The sequence below is a fragment of the Equus przewalskii genome, chromosome 25, assembly GCF_037783145.1.
Source record: "Equus przewalskii isolate Varuska chromosome 25, EquPr2, whole genome shotgun sequence".
In the NCBI taxonomy this organism is placed as follows: Eukaryota; Metazoa; Chordata; class Mammalia; order Perissodactyla; family Equidae; genus Equus; species Equus przewalskii.
In genome coordinates this window covers 3,139,434-3,164,134 of record NC_091855.1, presented here as the reverse complement: position 1 = coordinate 3,164,134, position 24,701 = coordinate 3,139,434, and the positions used below count along the sequence as shown (strand labels likewise).

General features: G+C 41.0%; 1 protein-coding gene across 3 annotated transcripts in view; it reads left to right on the top strand.

The window, feature by feature from the left end:
- The first annotated feature begins 13,755 nt into the window (after nt 1-13,755).
- Nucleotides 13,756-24,701, top strand: part of ATG14 (autophagy related 14) — a 53,430-nt gene continuing 42,484 nt past the window's right edge. For 2 of the 3 annotated variants that reach the window (XR_011532955.1, XR_011532954.1), the window contains exon 1: nt 13,795-14,113. Coding sequence is in view for 1 of the 3 variants with exons in the window: in XM_008536771.2 (XP_008534993.2) it covers nt 13,839-14,113 (275 nt within the window). In the remaining 2 variants the exon portion in view is untranslated. Of the gene's footprint in view, nt 14,114-24,701 lie in introns of all 3 variants that reach the window. The other variant, XM_008536771.2, reaches the window with a different exon arrangement.

Sequence of the window (24,701 nt, the reverse complement as noted above, 5' to 3'; positions counted from 1 at the left end):
TGTTGAGCACGAATGGAGCTGACAGAACAGAGGAACTGAATATTTAATTTTAATTAACTTAAAATTAAATAGCCACATGTGGCTAGTGGCTATCATATTGGGCAGAGCAGGTCTAGAATTTTATTTCAATCTAAGAGAAATAATTTTTTTTCAAATGGCCAGTCAGTGCCCTGATACACTTACTGAAGAATCTATTCTTACTCCATTTTTTCCCCCACCTGTTTTTACATGCGAATTTCTTTACATGTGTCTGAGTACATTTCTGGCCCCTTCTGTTGATCTGTGTATCCTTTGACCTGGAAATCTCCATTTTAAAGTCATTATCGGACAACTCTGCAAGATATCTGCAAGGATGTTCATTTCGGCATTGGTTAAAATGTGGAAAACAAATATCTAGTAATAGATTAGGTCATAAAATACAATCGTATCTTGCCATTAAAACACACACATGTATTGAGTTGGAAGAATGGTCACATCACGTTAAGTTCAGGGAGGCAGGCAATTAAATTGTAGGCCTATTATCCAAATTTTGCTTTAGAAAATGTTCGTGTTACACACAGTCACGAGTATCTTTCCCTGTCTGAATTTATCTGGTTCCTAAAATCTGATACTGAAAGTTTGGACAGTGAGTTCAGACAATAAGAGATAGGTATTTCTTCATGAGTTTTGGATAGAGAGTTGTGAAAGTTTGGTTGTTAGTGTAAGAGATGTCAGAATTATTTCCATAAATTTATCCAAACCTATTCTCTTTAGATGTAATAACCAGAGTTTGCATAGTGAGGGATATGTGTGTTTGCATAGGAAAAGTGCAGAAGGGTCATTTATCAGTGGGTATCACTGCTGGTGGTGACATTTCAAGATTCTTAATCTATTTTCTAATGTTTGTACAGGAGCATGTATGTGGGCTTTGTTAGTTGTCTGAATGGGGATTTCTTTGCAATAGTCACAGCTAATATCTCAAGAAACTACAGGACTATGCAAACTCTTGAAATTTCTATCATTAGCACTTATAAACATTGTAACTATGTTATAGTTATATAGTTATAACATTAGCACTATGGGAAATGTAATGGGCCATTTAGGTGAAATGTTTTTCAAAATGGAAACAGTTTATTTCACCGCTAACGCGGCCTCATGGCCTTGCTAGGGACATTTCAGGAGTTAGAAGTGGATGAGGAGATTCAACGTGAAGTGAGGTGAAGTATGTGAAATAATTAATACACACACGAGAGGGGGCAGTGTTGACAAGGGTCTCGATGGGAAAGAGAACTGACCCCTTCCTTGGGTCAGGAGACAAGTTCAATCTGGCTTTCCTTTCAGGTGCCTCTGATTTTCGACTTAAAGGTATGGACAACCCGTAAGAGAGGGCAGAGTTCACATGATTTGCTCACCCTGTTTGGCAACCCCTATCACTCATTGTTTTGCTTTGCCAGCGACCATTGAAAAGTATCTAATGAAAAATAAAGCTCAAATATCAGGACTTCACATTCTCTGACATGGATTTCGGGTGGGAGTAGGACAAACACTTAGAAGAACGTGCCCACAAAGTCAGATGAATTTCTTTTTTCCTTATGTTGGCTATAAACTGAATGACAATTGCGTAAGAAAGCCTCAGCAAAATTGGGCAGGTTTGAAGTATATTTTAAGGTTTTTCTTTTTCTTTTTCTTTTTTTTAAACAATTTGTCCCTTAAACACCCAAGTCCTGACATCTTGTCTATGCTCCTCACTTGGCACATATCTTACTTTCTCATGTTGGGTTTTTCTGTATGCATGTGTCCTTATTTTTGTTGCCGCTGTTCCCATCTAAATGGCACACACTTGTAGACCAGACAGATGGTCCTCAAAGTTTAGTGAGCATCACAATTGTTGGAGGGCTTGTTAAAACACAGATGGCCCGGCCCCACCCCCAGAGTGTCTGCACATCTGGCTGGGGCCCGGGACTCGGCATTTCTAAGTTCTAAGGTGGTGATGCTGCTGCTGATCTGAGCACACACTTTGGGAACCAGTGGAATAGTTGATTTTATCCATTAGCACTTACAAGTCAAAGAAAAAAATACCTTGTATGTGAGAGGTGACAAATTAAGACAAAAATCTGTTTATGATTCAGTTCCACAACTGTACGTTGTACTAAGTGCTAAGGACAAAAGTAGAGGAAGTGGGTCCTTGTCCTACGAGTCTACAGGTTGGCAGTGTACACTGAAAGGTAAGCATGGTGCAGATGCTAAAAATACAATCAGAAGTGTGTGAATACAGCACAAGGAGTGTGGAGGACATGGTGATTAAGACTTCTTTCACGCATTTGCCCCTCCCCAGTGAAGAGCAGTCTTGACTTGCAGCGAGAAAGTTTGCTCGTGTGATACAGAGCTTGGGTTCCCTGCCAGATTCCTTGATTTTAAAATTCAGAACCTGGTTGGAAGCTGTGATGTGAGATTTCCCACCAGGCTGGAAGGTTCGGTGCTAACCCATCAGCAGTTCAGTAGGTATGGTTGTTACATAACTTAACTTGGAGTTTACCAAGCTATTAAAGTTGTACTATGGGCTGATTATATAACGTATCTTACAAAGTGTAAATTTTTTTAAAGGCACAGTAGGTGAAAGGGTTAAAATGCTATGCCTAAGTCCTCGTTGATTACCATGTGTCCAGTCTTTTGAAATAGTGGGTCTCAAAATTAGATTGCATAGTCATCACTTGGACAGCTTATTAAAACTCCTGCCTGGGCCGTATTACTAGACGGTGCTTGAGTCTGCATTTCTAATGAGCTCACAGTTGATGCCAGTACTGCTGGCCAGAGGCCTACACATTGAGACCCACTGAGGTACAGATTTCTAAAACACGCACACCTGCCTTGGGGGTGGCAATTGTGGGAGGAGAAGGGGTATGAGATGGGGAAGGCAAGTTTGAAGGGGCTGACAACTGGTAAGAAGAGAGAGGATTAGAGAGAAGACAAAGTATGGCCATAGCACCTTCTGTGAAGGCAATCCTATCTAGTTTTTGTCCTGCTGAGTTTGTTTGAGGGTTTTCTTTTTGCCTGTAGCTGTAACCCCCACTGCAATTTCTCCCTTAGCATATTTTCATTCCTCGGGGAGTATCTCCAGCCTGCCTAGCTTCTTCAAATGTCACTTCCCATCCCAACAGCAAACGCTCCACCTCTTCCTCCATCAGCTGCTTTGGTAGTCAGGCCCTGGAGAGCAGCGACGGAGCTTGACTGATCAACACCAAATCTCACCGCCCCTTGGGAGATACACTTGGGCCAAGGCCCTTGAACTGGCTTAGAATCACAGATGCTCTTCAATTGTCTTCATCTGGCTTGAACTTAACTCCTTTCACTCAACACTCTTCCTTCTCTGTGCCTTTGAGCAATTGTTCTGTTTAATAGATTGGATAGGGCTCATACAGCTGTGCTTTGACACCTGACCTGAACAGAAGTTTAAAGTTGCTTAATTTTTTCCCAACTTTTAAAAAACTTTAGTTCATTCTGAGATTTAGCTTTTATGATATTCTTCAGGGAGTGTTTATTTTCCCCTTAATTGTATGTTCTTTTTTCCACGGCATCAATTGTTTTTTCAACATATGCTTATTGAGTGCCTATGGAGGACCATTGAGTTCACTGGGAAGCCCCCCATGCAAGACATGTTGCTTCTGTAGGTATCTTCAATCTTGGGATAATTTGTAGATTCGTAGTAAAACATTTATTTTTAAGAGTCTCTGTTCAGCCACATGCCCCTAAATGCTCTCCATTCAGCCTCCAACCTTAGGTTATGGATTACAATTCCAGTATGTGTATTCGTGACATGGGGGCGTTAAAACACCTCTTTCTCAGCAGGTTTTATCTTTAAAATGAGGCCCTTCTTTAATTGTCTGTAGCCCTGTGGAGATGATGCCACACATCAGTTATCATTATCAGGTCAAGTTTGCCTTATGTTAAAACCTCAAGTTCATTTAATTTCCCGGGTTTTACAAATTTGCATTTATCAGCATCTGACAATACAAATATCTTCCTTGTTACTGGGCACATTCCTCCATCAATCTTTCTGTGCCATTATTGTTTTCCCTGAGCATTTTTCTCCCTTCCCTTCAATTTTAAAATCAAAGATATCCTGATAATAAATATTTCTGAAATGAGTAAAATCTAGGTGGCTACTGTGTAGCAGGTGCTACAGTGATGGTGACAATCAAGACAGCCATGGTCCCTTGCCCTTATGGAGTTCACTATCTAAAAGAAGACAGACAAGCCAACAACAGTAATGAAATACGGTAAGTGTGAAGGTGAACACCCCTTGGCATGCTATGGTACCCTGAAGCAGGATAGATGCTTAATGTAATGGGGGAAGCGTGGAGGTCAAAGAAGACTTCTTTAGGGAAGTGACATTTAAGCTGAGACTTGAACAATGAGTCAAAGTTAAGTTGGCCAAGAGATTGGCAGGTATTTGTTATTCTCCATACCCATGTAGTGAGGCAGAGAATAAATAAAATGAAGTAAATCTCTAATTGGGAGATCATGATGCTGGTACGATAAAACCAGTTTCTGAAAGCCAAACGTAGTTCACCATCAGTTATATACTTTCATTTTCTCTTTTCCCTCTCAGAGTCCTAAGATTCAGTTGGAAGACCAAATGGAAACATTCCTTCCGTGCCCCCAGGCTTCGCTTTCTTGGCTCACACCTCTTAGTTCCCAGAGGCGTTTTCCAGGGCTCCAGCTAGTATTGTGTTTCCCCAGTGTTGGGAAGTGGCTAGTGGATAGAAGTCTTGACTCGATAGAGCGATGTCCTGGAAAGACAGGTCCACCTACAGCAATCTGCATGTATTTTAGAAGGGTCGCCTCACCACTGTGATGCATCCTTCTGGTGCCAAGAAGAGGTTTTAGATCTGCTGTTGCATGGGTCTTCTCCATCGCAGAGTGGAATGGAGTTTTCCATGTGGGCTGAATTCACCCCTTAACTGCAAAGATTCATGTGTATTACTCTTTGACATCAGTATTAAAATGATCTTTTCGGACACCATGCCTTCTCAGAGAAGGGAAACAATAGAAGGAATAAACAAATGGGACTTCATCAGATTAAAGAGCTTCTTCAAGGCAAATGAAAACAGGATTGAAACAAAAAAACAACCCACTAACTGGGAAAAAATATTTGCAAGTCATATATCTGACAAAGGCTTAATATCCATAATGTATAAAGAACTCTCGCAACTCAACAACAAAACATCAAACAACCCAATCAAAAAATGGGCAGGAGACATGAACAGACATTTCTCCAAAGAAGATATACTGATGGCCAATAGGCACATGAAAAGATGCTCATCATCACTGATCATCAGGGAAATGCAAATCAAAACTACACTAAGATATCACCTTACACCTGTTAGAATGACAAAAATATCTAAAACTAATAGCAACAAATGTTGGAGAGGTTGTGGAGAAAAAGGAACCCTCATACACTGCTGGTGGGAATGCAAACTGGTGCAGCCACTATGGAAAACAGTATGGAGATTCCTCAAAAAATTAAAAATAGAACTACCATACGATCCAGCCATCCCACTACTGGGGATTTATCCAAAGAGCTTGAAGTCAGCAATCCCAAAAGTCCTATGCACCCCAATGTTTATTGCAGCACTGTTTACAATAGCCAAGACGTGGAAGCAACCTACGTGCCCATCAACAGACGAATGGATAAAGAAGATGTGGTACATATATACAATGGAATACTACTCAGCTGCAAAACAGAACAAAATCATTCCATTTGCAATAACATGGATGGACCTTGAGGGAATTATGTTAAGTGAAATAAGCCAGTGAGAGAAGGATAATCTGTGTATGACTCCACTCATATGAGAAATTTAAAATTATGGACTAAGAACAGTTTAGTGGATACCAGGGGAAAGGTGGGGTGGGGGGTGGGCACAAAGGGTGAAGTGGTGCACCTACAACATGACTGACAAACATTAATGTACAACTGAAATTTCACAAGATTGTAACCTATCAATAACTCAATAAAAAAAAAGATTCATGTGTATTATAGTGTTCCATTTCTCAGATTTCTTCTTTTTCTTATACATGTGTTCTACACTGGTTTTGTTTTGGTTTTTCTTGGAATAACTTTATTTTATTGGCTTCCTTTTATCTCCTGACTTCTTTTTTGCAGGCTCCTCAAGCCTTCTCAGTTCTCTCTCCTCTTCTCATGGAGTGTGGAGAAGCAGTTCTTAGCCCTGTCTTCCTTTGTTCTGTGGAGAAGCCAGCTTCCATTTAGTAGTACTATTTATAGGAGTGAGTTACTATTTATAGGAACAAATTCTGAATTTTAAAGCTTGGGATAATTCCGTTTTCTTTCTTTATACAGCACCTGTCCAAGGACAAATAACACTGGTCTCGAAAATTGTTTACATTCTATCTGCTAAAAATGTTAACTTTAGCAGCTCATAAATGCATACAAATTGTGCTCATTATTGGGGAACGTGGAAAATTTAGAAAACATGTTCATATATTTTTCCTGATAGACTTTTTGAAAGACAGAAAACATTTAACCAACAAGATCTTAATGCATTAAATCTGATCCCCGAATTTCTAATAGCTTAGGATGACTTGCACTTGAAAAAATATTATGACCAAAAATGAATTCTGTTTTGACTGCCACAAGAAACTACCTAGGACACTCAAGACTACTTTTATCGAGATGGCCAGAAGGTTTTTGGTAAAATACCTTCTTAAAGCTGCTTTAATATGCAGCTTTAACATACTGGATCTTGACTCTTATGGGAGAGTAGTTGAACAGAGCTATTTTTAAATTTTTCCTTTTATATCTTAACAGTTATGAACCTAAACTATTTCCTGGCCTTATTTATAGAATAGCAAACCCATGAGGTGTGTTGCTTATCTTTGTATCTGGAAAAGTTGTGTTGCTAGGTAAGTTCTAAGATTATTTTCTGACTTCCATAAAATTCAATATCTATGTGTGCGCTTTGCTTTTCCTTTTAAATAGCTTGTTCACCATTATAAGGTAAGTTTTGCTATTATAGAATACCTGGAAAAACATGAAAAGTAGAAAGGAATATAATATCATGCATCTGTCCCAATGCCCAAAACAATGTAACTTTTTTGTGTGTTTTTATGTCACTTTGATGTGTACTTTCATCTTTCCATCCTGCCTTTTTATCAACCAATATAACATATGTAGCTTAACTCATTGTTACAAACTCTTCACGAAGGCTTTTAATGGGTGCACAATGTTCTAACAAGCGGTCAGCAAACCTTTTTCTGTAAAGGGCCAAATACTAAATATTCTAGACTTTGCGTGTCCTGAGGTCTCTGTCACAACAACTGAGCTCTGCCATTGAGGTGTGAAAGTAGCTGTCGACATTGCTTCAAGGAAAGGGCTCTGAAATGGGAATTTAATATCATTCATATAATTTACTTGTGTCATGGAATATTCTTCTCCCCCCACCCCATGCCCCAACCATTTCAAATATAAAAATCATTCATAGCTCACAGGCTGCAAAAACAGGCAGCCGACTGGATTTGGCCAGCTGGCCTCAGCGTCCTCACCTCTGTCCTTACATGTCATTGCGTCTGATTCTCCCATCATCAGGTGCTTAAATGTCCCTTCTTTGTTTGCTGCTTATAAATGGTGATAGATATTTCATAAGATGTAGGTGTGTCCCAGGTATGCATACTGTTTTAGGTGCTGAGGGGGAAAAGCGGACAGAACACACGCCCCGGCTGGCAAGAAACCAGCTGAGTGAAGGAGACAGATGTAAACAAACTATGTGATGCTGCCTCTTACAGAACCAAATGATAAGCCTGGTGTCCTCGGCCTAGCTGCCCAACACCCTAATCCTGAAGCACATTTTCTAGGGCAATAAAATTGCTTAGGCTTTGTAAAACGTTATGATTTACAGAGGGCTTTTTACAAACATTTGCTCACATAACACTTATAGTACCCCCATGGGAAGGTTATTGTCCTGAGTTTACAGGTAAGAAACAGAAGTGCAGACATTAAGAAATTTGCCTGTTATTTCAAACCTAGCTAGTGGGAGAGCTGGTATTTGAGTGAATATGGTTTGATATCAGAGCCAGTCCTTTCTCCAGGGCAGCAGCCACAGAATTTCCACCTCTGTCACCATGGAATAGTGTTCATCCCCCAAAGTCATGATCATTATTGCCTGAAGGAAAGGACTGACAAGTTTTGCTTAAAAGGTAAGGGTCATCTAATCCGACTCTGGTGCTACAAATTGGGATGTTTGATTATAGATTGATTATTAATAGGACTATAGGACCAATTTAGGTTCTCTTAAAGTTTTGATGCCAATATTTCATTGAGGAAATATTTGACTAAATCCCCTCATTGGAACACCCAGTTACAAATCCTGGCAATGTTTATTTGATGACTTCTGGTGTAAAGGAAGGAACTGGATACACGAGGTCTTCTCCCATAGCTGCTACTCATGATTCAGGGAAACTTCAACATCTTGGGCCTCATTTTCCCACATAGGAAATGAAAAAATTGTACTAGATAATTTCCCTAAAGCCCTTTTGTGTCTAAAGTTGTTTTTCTATGATATAAAATAATGGTCACTTTCAATGTCGGTTTCCTCTTGGGCGATGGGTGTTTTCTGCTCTCCAGGAGGTGCGAGATGCTGGACTCTTTTGGGCTTGAATGCAATGCTCTTGGGTATGATTTTTTTTTTAAGTGTTATGAAAAAACTAAAGTACATAGTTACCCAAAATGCTAGACCCACACACTCTTCCTCAATTCAATATAAAAAGAACCTTGGTTTGGGGGAAGTGGAGGGGATGTGTGTGTTGCTATACCTATTATACTTGACTGTCTCCTAAGAAGAAGGCTGCTGCATTCAAATGTATCCAGCAACTGAAAAAGTCCATCAAACCAGAGGCAGAGTTTTTTGTAATGATGTTTTACTTACTGCTCCCCCAACTAACTGTTTGGTTTCTACAAATCAATCTCTTTAGAAACTAAAATTTAAGGGGCTGGCCTCGTGGCCGACTACGTAAGTTCACGCCTCCGCTTCGGCAGCCCAGGCTTTCATGGGTTCGGATCCTGGGCACGGACATGGCGCTGCTCATCAGGCCATGCTGAGGCGGTGTCCCACATAGCACAACCAGAAGAACCCACAATTAGAATGTACAACTATGTACTGGGGGGATTTGGGGAGAGAAAGCAGAAGGAAAAAAAAAAGATTGGCAACAGTTGTTAGCTCGTGTCAATCTTAAAAAAAATAATAAACTAAAATTTTAGTGCTGTAACTAAAATCTGCTGAGTGTTGGGGGTTTTCCTGATCCAGAGGTACAGAGTTTGTCGCCCACGTCAGGGACTCGCCCTCCTCCCCACCCACATCTTTAGGGGCGGAGATTCACAGATAGTACACTCTTTGGCAATGAATAAGTAACTTTTTGCCCTTACCTCTCAAAACATCTTTAAGTTCATAAGGTCTTCATCTTTGTTTCTTAAAAAAATTTTTTTTTAATTTATTGAGGTGAAATTCACATAACATAATCTTAACCACTTTAAAGTGAACAATTCAATGGCATTTAGTACATTCACAATGTTGTGCAAACACCACCTCTATCCAGTGCCAAAACATTTCTAGTACTCCAAAATAAAATCCCATCTCATTAAACAGATTCTCTCCATTCCTCCCTCCCCCCCCCACCCCCCCACCCCGGCCCCTGGCCACCACTCATCTGCATTCTGTCTCTATGGATTTACTTATTCTGGAGATTTCATATAAATGGAATCACACCATTTGCAACCTTTGGTGTCTGGCTGCTGTCACTTAGCATAATGTGTTTGAGGTTCATCCACATTGTAGTATGTATCAGTACTTCATTCCTTTTTAAGGCTGCCTAATATTCCATTGTGTGTATATATTGCAGATTTGTTTATCCATTCATCTGTTGATAGACACTTGGGTTGTTTTCACTTTTTGGCTATTGTGAATAGTGCTGCAATGGATATGCATCTACGTGTGCTATTTGTCTGAGTGCCTGTGTTCAACTGGGGGGTATATACCCAGGAGTGGAATTGCTGGCTCATATGGTAATTCTTATTTTAATAGTTTTGAGAAACTGCCAAAGTGCTTTCCACAGTAGCTGAACCATTTTACATTACCACCAGCAGTGTATGAAGATTCCAGTTTCTCCTTATCTTTGCCAACATTAGTTATTTTCCATTTTTTAAATTACTAGTATAACTTATCCTTGATTCTGAATCCTGATTTCTACCTGCTTTTCAAATCTGCTGACCCTCTTTTTGGTAATTCCCTCCCATTACTACTGTAATTAAACCAGATAACCACTTCTCATGTGTCATTTCTGCCCTCACACTGAGCCTTCCTCCTTTCTAACTTTATAGCTCTCAAGGAAGAGTCTTTATTAACTTGAGCTATTTTCTTTTTCTCTTCATGCTAGCAGTTTTTATATTCTTTTCATTAATATCCTTGCCTCCTGCCCAATAATATCAGATAATAGTTTCTTGATTAGCTGACAGCTCCATATAAACTCCATAAGCTCCATAAGCACTACCAGTCTGTAACCCTTAGGATGATGTGTCTGCAGTTTTGAAGGTGGAAATAGTTAGCGGTGGGTGGTGGTGAGAGATGACTAGGGACTGATTGACATTATCTCTCAAGGGTGAGGACTGTGTCTAACTCATGCTTTTATCCTCTTTAACCCGTAGGGCAGTAATGTTAAAGTTAAAGATTCCTTGAGGGGCCGGCCCGTGGCAGAGCGATTGAGTTCCCGCACTCTGCTTCGGTGGCTCGGGCTTTCGCTGGTTTGAATCCTGAGCGTGGACATGGCACCGTTCATCAAGCCATGCTGAGGCAGCGTCCCACATGCCACAGCTAGAAGGAACCACAACTGAAAATACACAACTATGTACCAGGGGGCTTTGGGGAGAAAAAGGAAAAATAAAATCTTAAAAAAAAAAGATCCCTTGAAACTTGAGACTCTAAAGGTGACAGTGGTACGGTTTTCCCCTCTAATAATCTCTTCCCATACACCGAAATGTGAAACAGCTCCAGTTTGTCTCACTCTGTTAGTTAATGCCAGGGAACTGAGATAACTAGAAATGAACAGAGCAAAGGAAGTCCCTTTTGCAGGTAGCTGAGTGCCCACTGGTGCTGCTGAAGGTCATGTTCTGTGGTCACATTCATGGCACAGTAAGAGAGAACATTCCATATTTTATACTGCACCCTGTGAGGCTAAAAAATGAACTGATGCACCCACGAAGCGGGAGTACTGGCAAACCCTGCTCTAGGGCATGTGTGTGTGGGAATGTGACTGTAGTCACTAAATTCTTTTCCTTACCAGGAATAAATGTCACTTGTCAGGTACACCTAAAGAGGGGTCATCATATTAAAGTAATTTGAGATAACAATGAAATTTTAGTTTTAAGAAAATTTTGGTATTGTTTTTATATTAAACTTTATATAAACTTGGGTTTCTTTACAGATGCCAAAGAACGTTCTGAGATCTGTGAAGCATTTGAAAACATCTATTCTAGTCTAAAGAATTTTGAAAAAGCCTGAGTATATCATTCCACACCTCATGGTGTATTGGTTTGAATAGGTGCATAAGCCCAGCACAGAAATGGCTGGGTTGTAGACGCTCCTTGCACATTTTGAGTTTACCTATTACAGAGTGAGTCTGTGAAGAACCATGCCTAAGAAATGAAGAAACGTTGTTTTCAAAATGACTTGTTTGTTATCTTAAAGATTGAACAAGTAAACTTATTTCAGAATTTTAGAGAGTTAGGGCCTTGCTAGAATGATATTGTAGCATCATTAAAATTTAATGCTCTGCTTTTGTTAAAGATGCACATTAATCTGTTTTCTGAAAATTCATAGCAATATACAGAAATTTGAAATAACTGCATAATACAGATAATATTTGTAATGTCCTCTAGCAGGACAGAAATTTGTCTATTTTTTGCCTTTTAAAATATTAAGTAGATAGTCTTGGCCATTAGGTACAGCCACTGTACTGTGAAGGATCCTATCAGAATACAAATGAAACAGGAAAATCTGAAACCTTAAGAAAAATTAAATATCTTTTTGTTTGACGTGATCAGTGAAAATTATTTCTCTCACTTATAAATCTTAAACTTCCAGGAACTGTTCAGTTTTAGTATAAGCTTTACCTTGAAAACAGGGTAGGGTCTTTTTGCTTTTTTCATACTCTCATAATCCTATGTAATTGTATTAAAATAGACCTGATAAGACTAAGAGGATGGAGTAAAGGGTTCAGATTCAAGATCTAATTAGGTTGTGGAATCCTCAGCATTTGCTAGAGATGTGGAGGTTAACAGAGGGGGATGGGGCTGACAGGACTCATGGCTCTTGTTCGCAAGAGCTCAGTCATTGTCTTTCACCAAGATGAGGACAAACATTTGTGTGGAGGGAGAGTCAGTTTCCAACATGCTGAGTTAACGGTGGCCACCAGCTATAAAGTGGTACATCACTTTGTACCTCGCAGGCAGTTATGAATCTGGGTATGGAACTTGGGAGAGAAGTCCCGGCTGGAGAGAGAATTTAGGATAGTCAGCAATTGACAGTGTCAACTTAAAAAGCAAATTTGCCTGTTACTTTATCTCAATATGCTGGAGTAGCCAAAAGAATTGCAATTGGGGTGTGCATGCCACGGCCAACCATAGGCAAATCCAGAAAACAAAGGAGGGAAGCCGCCTTTATAGAGAAAAAAGGGGGAGGCGAGAGGGGCTGTTCTAAAGCAAAGCCCGTTGGGGGAAAGCAGCAGTTCAGGCAGGAAGACTCCTCTCTGGCTGAGCCGTTGCTGCTGGGAGAGAATCTCCCCCCAGCGGTGAGGCAGTTTTACCTCCCGGGAAGACGCAGGCCTCCGCTCAGCCCTCTCGCTTCCCGCGGGGGGACTGTGACCATGTGCAATGGGGCCTGAGAGCTCCCCCTGCAGGCCTCCCCAACTCCAGTTTAGTTAAGGTTTCTTTTATTCATTTCCACAACAGCCTACCAAAACAATCCTTGAGAATCACTAATGTAGATAGTTTGACCTATATGCCCACTTTTCTTTTTTCCTTCTGTAGTTTAGAGGCATATTCAGCACTAATTACTCTGCTTTAATACTCTGACTCATCCAATTTACCTCCAAAGGAAAACATTCCTCATTTGGAGGAATCTACTTTCTAGGTTAAATTCCACCTAGTTCGAATTTTTTCTCAGAGCATGGGAGGAATGTTAGACATTAATTTAAAATTCACTTTTCAGAAAGCTACAACTTTGATTCCCACAGCCAGTACTGTTGTTTCCACTGGCTAACTATTTTCGATCAAGTACTATCGAATTACTATTACACGTATTTACTTTTTAATCCTCACGATGTCAGGTAGGTAGTGTAATGATCTCCATTTAATGGATAAGAACACAGGCACAGAGAGGTTAGGAATTTGCCCCAAACCACACAGCTATTAAGGAGGTGGGTGGGCCAAAATTCAAACTCGCTCCAAGACCCAGCCCCCTCACCCAGCTTCGTTGGCTGCAGTTTTAGCCAAATTTAAAAGCATCCATAGCGAATTACAGAAATTCCTCTATTTTGTTCCCAATCCGTTTTCCCAGAATCCTTAGGGCATTGTATCACTATCTCTTGCACAAGTTTGGGGCGTTCGCTGGCAGCCGGGGCAGCACCCAGCGGCCGAGGACGTCTGCCCGGCTGACTCGCCTCTGTAACATAAGCCTCCCGCTTCGCGACGCCGCCCTCAGCGGTCCAGTAGGGCACAGGGCCGCGCTCCGGGGGCGGGGCGGGGGCGGGGCCGGAGTCGGGGTTAGCCCCTCCCTGGCCCCGCCCCCTCGCCCGGCATGCACCTGGTTGAAAACAAAATCCCACGTGACTGCCTCTGCTCTCAGGCTATCATGGCGTCTCCCAGTGGGAAGGGAGCCCGCGCGCCGGAGGCTCCTAGCTGCGGGCCGCGGCCGCTCGCGCGGGACCTGGTGGATGCTGTCGACGACGCAGAAGGACTCTACGTGGCGGTCGAGCGGTGTCCGCTGTGCAACACTACCCGCCGCCGGCTGACCTGCGCCAAGTGCGTCCAGAGCGGCGACTTCGTCTACTTCGACGGCCGCGACCGTGAGAGGTATGGCAGCCGCCACGGCCCGATTGTTTCCTTTCCCGGCTGTCTCCTGAAGCTGGGCGGCTGGAGGCGGGAGCCTGGGCCCCGGGTTCGGGCCCGGAGCCCGGCCAGAGGAGCAGGAGATAGGGAGGGTAGCTGCTTTGCAACGGCGCTTTGCTTCCAGGGGACGGAGTCGGAGGTGGGAGCGCCAATGAGGGAAGGTTGGCCTTCTCCCCATAGCCCACCGAGAGGAGTCTTACCCCACGGTGCTCCTGGGTACTAGGGAAAAGGGATAGATGGTGCCTCTGGAGAAGTCTTCCCCCTTGGCTGCCATAGAGTTGGATTCTCAGCTCTCTGCTGCACTCCCGTTCAAAAGCTTAATTGTACTTTTCTTAGTCTTCGAAAGCACATTCATTCTCTAGAAGAGAGACCAGAACAGGATCAGATAACTGGTTTAAGAGAGATTCAGGCCGTGGTAGCCTGTGTCACAGATGGACCTTGTTATTCAGACATGCTTACTCTAATGTGTGAGCTAGGACTAACTAGTTGCTGCTTTTTCCCTCTCTGCCTCCAAAGATTGTTCTGGATCCTAAGGAGTTTGGGGATGTGTTTTGGCTTTGTTTTAAAATCCAGACTGGGAGCTGTAAGCCCTTAGTTAAGAGAATTGAATTTAGGAACACGTTTTGGCCTTGTTTTGAAATCTTAAACAGAGAGCTACAAGTCCTTGGTTAAGATAATTGAAACATTAGTGTGATTAGCTGTGGGGTCTCTCACTTTTGTTTCAAAAGAACACAACTTTTGTTTCAATAACTTAGTACTGATGATAGTAAGATAGCTAACTTTTTGAGTCCAAAAGTACAGGGGTTAGTGAGTCAGCAGTGATGGCCTAGTGGTTAAAGTTTGGCGTGCTCCGCATTGGTGGCCTGGGCTGGGTTCTAGGCGTGGACCACACCACCTGTCTGTCAGTACCTATGTTGTGGCAGCAGCTCACGTACAACTAGAAGGACTAACAGCTAGAATATGTACTGGGGCTTTAGGGAGGGAAAAAAAGAGAGAGAGAGGAAGACTGGTAACTGATGTTAAATCAGAGTGAATCTTTGCCAGCAAAAAAAAAAAAATAGTTCAAGTATAATTAATTTGTTAAAAAAACAATAAATTATTATCCCCAACTTACTGCTGAGGAAACTGCACAGTAAGTGCCTTTCCCTAGGACACACAGACAATAAATGTGGGGTCCAGAATTAAAATCCAGGCAACCAGAACCTATGTACCGTTACAAACCAGTACACTATATTTGGAGATGTTTTGAGTTCCTAGTATTCCTCTGAGCACTAATGGAGTTCATTTCTGTCTGTCTTTCTCTTTTGAGGTTTGTATGAGGTAAGCTTTTTAGTTCACTGCTGTGTCTCATTGATGCACTCAATGACTTTTAGAAACTGCTGGTGTAATAAGTGATAGCTTTAAAAATTAAACCAGGGGCTGGCCCCATGGTCGAGTGGTCAAGTTTGTGTGCTCTGCTTTGGCAGCCCAGGGTTTCACCGGTTCAGATCCTGGGCACGGACATGGCAGTCCTCATCAGGCCATGCTGAGGTGGCGTCCCACATGCTGCAACTAGAAGGACGCACAACTAAAAAATATGCAACTATGTACTGGGGCGATTTGGGGAGAAAAGCAGAAAAAAGGAAGATTGGCAATAGTTGTTAGCTTAGGTGCCAATCTTTAAAAAAAAAATTGAACCAGTTGTTTTATTATAAGAATGCAAATTATGAATTGCAAATGTTTAACTGGTGTAGTTTATCAGGGGTTCAGTTCTGGATGCTCCTCTCTACCTATATTTTTCCCTAGCTCCCTTCCTATGATTTAAATACCATCTAGATGCCGATGACTGCCAGACTTGTATCTCCAATGCAGACCTCTCTGAAATCCAGAAAACAGCTGCCTACTCAACATCTGCATTTAAATTTGTAATGAGTATCTTCATCTTAATATAGCAAACTGAACTCATGATTTCCATGATAAATCTGTTCCTCCCATGCTCATCCCAACCGAGTAAACCGTAACCTCATTCTTCTCTGTTACAGGCCAAAAAAACCTTCCAGTCTTCCTTGACTCCTCTCTTAACGCCACCATATCTAATCCCACTGACAAATTCTATCCAGTCTTCCAAACCTATCCTAAATCTGACTGTTTCACCACCTCTGGTCTAATCCACCAGAGGGTGTGGCCTCTTGAGTCTCTGCTTCCACACTTGTTCCTTATAGTGTGATTTCCAGAGTGCAACCAGAGTTAACACCACTCCTCCATTCCTCTGTTCAATCTTCCAGGAGTTTCCTGTTTCACCCAAAGTAAAAAAGCCAAAGTCCTTACCCAGTACTCTATATTGTCTGTTCCTCTTCTGAAATCCCATTACTTTTCCTTTACCTACTCTGCTATGCCATCCTCGCCTCCTTTCAGTCCCCAAACATACCAAGAACACTCCCGCCTCCGGACCGTTGCAGTCTTATTCAGACTGCCAGGAACTCTGCTCCCAGAAATCTTCAAGGCGCTTGCTTTGTTTCCTTTAGGCCTCTGCTCATACATTAGACAAACTCTTTTTGACCATTCAGTTAAAATAATAATCTCTTTTCCCACTTAACCTGCTTTATTGTCTTCCATAGCACTTAGACCACCTTTTGGTTTACATACTGGTTTGTCTAACTGCCCCCACTCCAATGATGTAAGTTCTATGAGAGCAAGACTTTATCAGTTTTGTACTCTGCTGTATCCTCACATAGTAGAGGCTTAATGAAGATTTATTGAGTGATTAAATGAATCTACCCCTCCTTCCCAAACTTATCTGATCCCAAACCATTTCATTATTACCCATCATGATCCATTTGTTAGTAAAGCCAGAAACCTGGGAGTTATCCTAGACCTTTCCTTTTTTCTTGTTCTGTGTATCTAAATCATTGGCAAGTATAATTTGATGTGCTCCGGAATAGATCTTGAATCTGTCTCCTGGTCCAGACCACCATCATTTCTCTTCAGGCTGCTTACTGGTTTCTTTTCTTTTACCCATACAGCTCCTCCCTACTCTCCCTCTGGCGTCCACACAGCAGCCACAGTAGAGATGTAAATCAAATAAGGTCATTGTTTTGCTTAAACCTTTCTATGGCTTTCCACTCCATTTAAAATAAAATTCAAGCTCCTTGCTATGGCATATAAAGGCCCATGTGATTTGGCTACTGCTTACCTCTCTAACTTTGGCTATAAGGTTGAGTTTAAAACGTGGGCTTGGGGTTCATGCTGCATTGAATTGAATCCAAGCTCCACCACTTGCTATGTGATTTTGAGCAAGTCTCTTAACCTCTCCTGTGCTTGTTTATTTCACTTTGAACATGGTGGGTTATCTAACTTGGTAGGTTTCTTGTAGTGATAGAAGCATGCAGTAAAGTACTTAGCATGAGGTCTAGCGTGTATTAAGCACTCAAAAATAAACTCATGCCCTGCTCCCTCATATTCACTGCTCCGTCATCAGAGGCCTTCTCTCAAATCCTCAAACACATGAAACTTCTCCACCACTGGGCCTTTTCCCTTACTGTTCCGTCTGCCTGAAACACTTTTCCTCGTGATTGATGCCTTATCTTTCATGTCTCAACTTAAATGTCACTTGCTCAGGGAGGCCTTCCCTGATGTTCACTGAGATAGGTTCCCACTTGCATTTTCTGTCACAGTACTCAATTGCTGCATGGTGCTGAGTGTGATGCGTGATGTTATTCGTTTGAGGAAGATATCCACACCCAGAATGTAGGTCTGTGAAGGCACGAGTTCTGACTTTGTTCGTCAGATCACTGGTGCTGAGTGCAGCGGCAGTGGGAGCACACAGTAGGCATATTGTTGAGGGAATGGCAAGGGCAGTACAACTTTAAAAAGTGAGATACAAGTTCTTTGCTAAATCTGAGCATTAAAGTGAATTTTCAGAAGAGGGATGTGTTACAGTGGATTTTTTTCAACTGAGTGGAAAAATGAAGAGCAAATACCAGAACCACGCAAAATTTAGAAATAAAATCAAAATTTTAGCATCAGGGATAACGGGACTGCCACAGCGGCCTGCTCAGCCAGCTTCACTTCACTTTCCAGCTTTCCCTTTTCTGAACTGTGTTTTCCTTCGTTCCTAGAACAGTGCCCAGTATCTAGTAGGATGTGAGACTCTCTTGAGACCCAGGACCACTGTCCTAAAGCCAAATCATTTTTAGCGAGCTCTCATTGGGTACAGTTATCTGCGTAAAATGTTCTGGCAAGTGACAGAGGAGAAAGGTCTGTTCTCAAAGATTTACAGTGACTACTAATAAGCCTTAAACGGCACGGCTCAAAGGTTGATTGTGAGATACTCCACTCTCTTCAATATTGATGAAGAATTTTGTTTTCTGTGCTTTGCTTTCAGACTCTTTTTCCTTTTACTTTGTGAAAAGTCCCTCACTAACTGTGGGAGACCACTTGGAAATAAATATGGGTGCCTACAGTACAGTTTAAAAACCCTTGATTAGCCTCTGATTCTTTTTAGTAAATTAGCCTAATTAGCTGTGTCATGTGTACATGGGTCTTGAATGTGATGATGCATCTCGAAGTACTTTCTTTTTATTTTTTTGTGAGGAAGATTGGCCCTGAGCTAACATCTGTGCTAGTCTTCCTCTATTTTGTGTGGGATGCCACCACAGCATGGCCTGATGAGCGGTGCTAGGTCTGTGCCTGGGATCCAAACCTATGAACAGTGGGTTGCCAAAGTGGAGCACACGATCTTAACCATTATGCCACCAGTGAGCCCCTCAAAGTTCTTGTAAATGTATTTTTTCAGGTTTCATTAATAGACTCGCTGACTATGCAGGTTTTAATGGTTTAGCAGTTCAAGGAAGTCAGATAGTAAAGAAGAAATCTATTTCACAGTAATTAGTTCCTTTGACTCTTATGGGAACATGTGTCTTTATGTAATTTTGTGAACAATATGAATTCGGCAAATGGATTGATTGAAAATGATCTGGACTCACTGCTTTGTTGTTGTTCAGTGGGAAGACTTCCTTACAGCCTTGGTGTCCTCACCAAGAGTGTCTGTCCCTCACCTCCCACCTTGGCCCCCGTCCTAAAACAATGGCCACTGTCTTCTCTGCTTTTTCATCTATCTTTTAACTTGTGTGCTTTTTTAAGAGATGAAGAGGAATGATATTAAGCAGTACTCTCCACACAATCTCCTTTTGATCTTGTACTGGTGAACATTTAAAAATTGTAGGTCTTTTAACAGGAATATAATTTTCTGGATTATATGTTTATCTGACATCAAAAATAACACTGTTATCCAATAAATAACTGACAAGTTGAAGTAATCTTTCCACTCAAAACTGGAAACAAATTGGTTACCAGTTTATGATAGATGTAGGAATAAGATGGAGAACAGAATCTGGGACTGTAGCAGCTGGGAAAATCGGCTGCTGGCTTAGGAACTGGTTATTTTAAAGTGTGGATCAAAAAGAAAGATGCACACACGAGGGGCTGGCCCCTTGGTATAGTGGTTAATTTTGGCGCATTTCACTTCAGCGGCCTGGGTTCATGGGTTCAGATCCTGGGCACGGACCTACACCACTCATCAGCCATGCTGTGGCAGTGACCCACACATAAAGTGGAGGAAGATTGGCACAGATGTTAGCTCAGGGCTAATCTACCTGAAGGAAAAAAAAACAAGAGTGGCAGCAGCTGTTAGCTCAGGGCAAATCTTCCTCAGCAAAACCAAAAAAAGAAAGGAAGAAAGACGCTTTATGCATATGGATATGATGTAAGGAATGTAAGGAATGATGCAGCATTGCCTTCACTGTGAGGTTTAAGAATGTGTGATTACACTTCTACCAGGAAGCAGAAATATGGGTGCTAAACAAATTGAGAGATGGGATAAAGGATGAGCAAGAAATTTAGATGTTACTGAAGATTTCAAGGGGAAGATACAGCCAACATCCAAAAAATTACCCTTTAGACATTTCTGTTCTCTCTCCAGTGTCTTTTTGGTTGTCAGTCACTATAGCCTGTAAAAGTCTATAGTCCTGAGAATTCAGTCCTGGTCCCGAATTTGTATACCTCACTCAGCAGAACTAAAGCTCTACAGGGAGCTGGACCCCCATCTTTAGACAAGAGTTTATCAACCTTACTGCCATTTGATTGTCTTTCCGAAAGGGTCTCAACTCCCATCTGATGCAGCTTAGGACCAGCACGTGTGGATCTGCTAAGAAAATATGGCTTTTGTTTTTAATCAGTGTCACTGGCTACTCTTATCATTGTACCTTTTAGAATTTATAAAGGCTTTTACATTTATCATCTCATTTATTCCCTCCCATAAACCCATAAGTTATTAACTTATTTTAAAAATGAGGAAACCCAGAGTAGTTGTGCCTTACTTACTCCTGGGCTACGCTAATTTTTAAATTCACTTCCAGATCTGAACTGTATTTCTATATATATATAGTAAGATTAAGTCCAAAATTAGTTGTTGCATTGAACAAAAGGAACTGGTGTATATTATGTAACTAAGTGCCTGTATGTGATGCTTTCACGTTTATCTTACTTAATTCCTGTAACCAAGTAGGATAAGCATTATTCCCATTTTACAAGTGAGGAAACTAAACAATGCTTTGTTTCTATTTTCTATTAATGACTTAACCTTCATTCCCGCTAGTGGAGTATGTTTTTACTATATTTTCTCATATTCTGAATGTTCTAACATAAGTTAACCGTTCCAATAAGGACCATTTTTTGTTCATATTGCATTTGTCCATAAACATCATTCCCTTGTATGCTTAAGGAATTAAGGAAGAAAAATTTAATAGCTAATAATTCTTACTGCATTAGTATCCTAATTCAAAAAATATTTAGCTGTGGGGAGTCACTGCTTTAAGGGTACAGAGTTTCAACTCAGGAAGATGATCGTCCTGATGATGGATAGTGGTGATGGTTGTCAAGTGAAAGTATTTAATGTCACTGGCCTGTACACTTAAAATGTTAAAATGCTAATTTTTATGTCATGTATATGTTATCACAAAAAATGAAGGAAGAAATGTAAGAATTGGGGAACATAAAAGGTAAGTCAGAGGCTGGCCATGTGGCCGAGTGGTTAAGTTTATGTACTCTGCTTTGGCGGCCCAGGGTTTCGCTGGTTCGGATCCTGGGCGCGGACATGGCACTGCTTGTCAGGCCATGCTGAGGCGGCGTCCCACATAGCACCACCAGAAGGACCTACAACTGGAATATACAACTGTGTACTGGGGGGCTTTGGGGAGAAGGAGACAAAAGAAAAAGAAAAAAAAAATATTGGCAACAGATGCTAGCTCAGGTGCCAATCTTTAAAAAATAAAAAAAAAATTAAAAAAAGATATCATATCAAAATCAAATACCAAAACAGGAATAAATCATTCCTTGTATGTAATTACTTTAAACATAAATGTATTAAACACTCCTTTTAAAAAGCTAGAGATTGGCAGAATGGATTAAAAAATAAAAACTTGATACATCTGAAAAAATATTTACTTCTTTAACCATCTCTACTTAAGTAAGGGAGCCTGCTGTGCTCTCTTCCCCAGGCACATCTGTGCTCTCACTTACTGGCTTGAGAAGCCTCACTGCCTTATGTCTAGAGCCAGAAGTCATCATTAACTCTTCCCCCAAACCTGTGTCCACAGCAGAGATGGAGAAAGTTCCGCACCACTGACCGAAAAACTGTTAGTGCTCATTCCGCCTCCCTTAGTTTAAGAAACCTAAGGAATATAATCTGTCTCAAGAGACCTAAGAACTTTAGATACTTTTAGGGGATTGTATATATATTTTTATTTATTTATTTTTTATTTTTTAAAATTTTTCGAGGAAGATTAGTCCTGAGCTAACCTCCGCTGCCAGTCCTCCTCTTTTTTGCTGAGGAAGACAGGCCCTGAGCTAACATCTGTGCCCATCTTCCTCTACTTTATATGTGGGATGCCTGCCGCAGCATGGCTTGACAAGCGGTGCATAGGTCTGTGCCCAGGATTCAAACTGGTGAACCCCATGCTGCCAAAGCAGAGCTCGAGAACTTAACCGCTGCACCACCTGGCTGGCCCCTGTATATATTTTTATAGTGGATATGATCCTCAAAGGGGAAACTTGAGGATTTTAATTGATTGAATGGTGTCTTCTTTTTCTGATTGTAAAAGTTTATGTGATTATTTTAGAAAACTTGTAAAGTACAGAAATATCTAAAGAAGGAAACAGATTTTACTCATGGTCTCACAACTCTGTAAATACTGTGTTATATGTCCTTCTGGCTTTGTTTCTATGTATATGTGTGTGCTTGTAAATATATTCTTTCATTTGGAATCGTACCATGTCTGGGTAGTTTGTTCTGCGCTTTTTTTTTAACCCAACATCTCATAAACACATACTCATGTCTTTGTCTACGAAAATATTTGTCCTTCAGGGCAATATAGTGTCATTGATTAATCATTATCCTATAGAATGCTAAAGTTGTTTCCAATTTTTGCTATTATGGCTGATTTCATGATTGACGCCTTCAAACATAAATTTTCCTCTTCATCTCTGATCTGTTTCCTTGAACTGCAATAAGTGGTTCAGAGGGTTTAGTATTTTTTAAGGTCTTCAATTGTATATTTGAAAGGTTTTTTATTTTTTTTTTGCCCTTCTTAGAATATGTTAGTAGTGCTTCTCAGCCTTTTGTATTGCCATAGCCCTGAGCACCAAGTAAATGTATATACCCCTAGGATGAGGGAAAGAACTGGGCAGGCAGATGGGGAGATCAGGGTTATTTAATGAAAGATGCTCTGCTTGGGACGTAGTGCTCAGAAAGCTGTAGGTGTTACGACAATGTTAACTATCGCCCAGCACGGGAGTAATAGCATGGATCCCTGATAGAGTGCATGCCTGGGAGCTGTTTTCTGGTAGTATGGCACAGGTTTGTGTGAATGGGCCCACCTGTGAATAGATCCGCTCGGTTGTCCACGATTGTCTGTGGCCATGGAACAGCCTGGTGTGATGAGGCTCACACTCTTAACTGATAATGTTATTAGCAACACACTCCTGTCCCTGTTGTCCCACCTGGTATGTTGAAATGCTTTGGTGCAGGACAAATTAACTTTTTACCTTGTGAAACAGCAGAATTTCCTCTGCCTATAATGCCTTCCTTCCCTTAACAGAGCCAACTCTAACCCATCCTCAAGTCTCAGCCCAGACAGGCATGACTCCCAGAAAGCTCCCTCTGAAGTCTGAGCTGGGTTGTATGCCATCTTTTGTACCACCCAGGTGCTGTGTGACCACCAGCTTCTTGTCCTCATGAGTCTCTATTGCAGGGGAACTGTTTGAAAGTCAATTTAAGGGAGTACTGTTTTAGGGAAAATAAACAAATATAAGTATGGGGAAATTTGGTAAATAATATAGTGGGCATTTTTAAATTGGGAGAGAAAAGATAAGAAATATGTTGCAAAAGCCATGGGGCGTGGTTACAGCCTCACTGGCAGATTGCTTTCTGAAAACAACACAAAATTAGAGTCATTAAACAACAAAATAATAAATGTCTGCATAAAAGTTTGGAAAATTCTGTAGAGCAGAAACATAAGTAGTCAGAGCAGATTGAAAAAAATAATTTGAAGATGTATGAAAGAAAAATGGCTTATTTCCCTAACAAATAACCCTTAAAGAAAAAAATCTGGGCTGGCCCGGTAGCACAGCGGTCAAGTTTGCACATTCTGCTTCAGGAGCCCAGGGTTTGCCAGTTCGGATCCCGGGTGCGGACCTACGCACCGCTTGGCACGCCATTGCTGTGGCAGGCATCCCACATATAAAGTAGAGGAAGATGGGAATGGATGTTAGCTCAGGGCCAGTCTTCCCTAAATAAATAAATAAATAAATACATAAATAAAGTTAAAAAAATATATATATAAAAATGAACAAAGGACTTAGGGGAATAAGAAAAGAAAGTAGCCGGTGAGATAGCAAAGGACGGTCACATTTCTAATAATGAGCTAAAGAAGAGCTAATGCATGTGTTATGCACTATCTGGGAGGTAGGTGTAGGAGGCCAATAGATGAGCAAAGACAAAAAGAAATGTGCAGTGTTTTGGAAGAGTGTGAGAAAACAGGTTCTGTTACTGTTGGCAGGGTTGAAAATTATATGAAGTGATTCAGAGGGAATTTAAAGATAACTGCCAGAATTTTGCATGTAAATATTTGACCCAGCACTTTATTTTATTTATAGGAATTTCTCATAGACAAACCTAAAAGCTTGTAAAGATTTATGCACTAGGATATTCATTTATAGCATTACTGATAATAGTGAAAATTTGAATGTGATGGCAGTGTTCATCAGTAAATTATATGATGTCCATTCAATGAAATTCTGTGTACCTCTTAAAGAATTGGATAATCTATAGGTTCTGACATGGAAAAATATACAAGATATTTTATCTAATATACCCAATTTGAAGGATAGTACATAAAATATTTCTTCCGCCCTTCCTTTTTTTTTTAAGGTAAAATATGTATCATTAAATCTGGTTTGAATTTGATGACTGTCTATTAAATCTTTCCACTTCTTGGAAACCATATTGAGAAAGCAC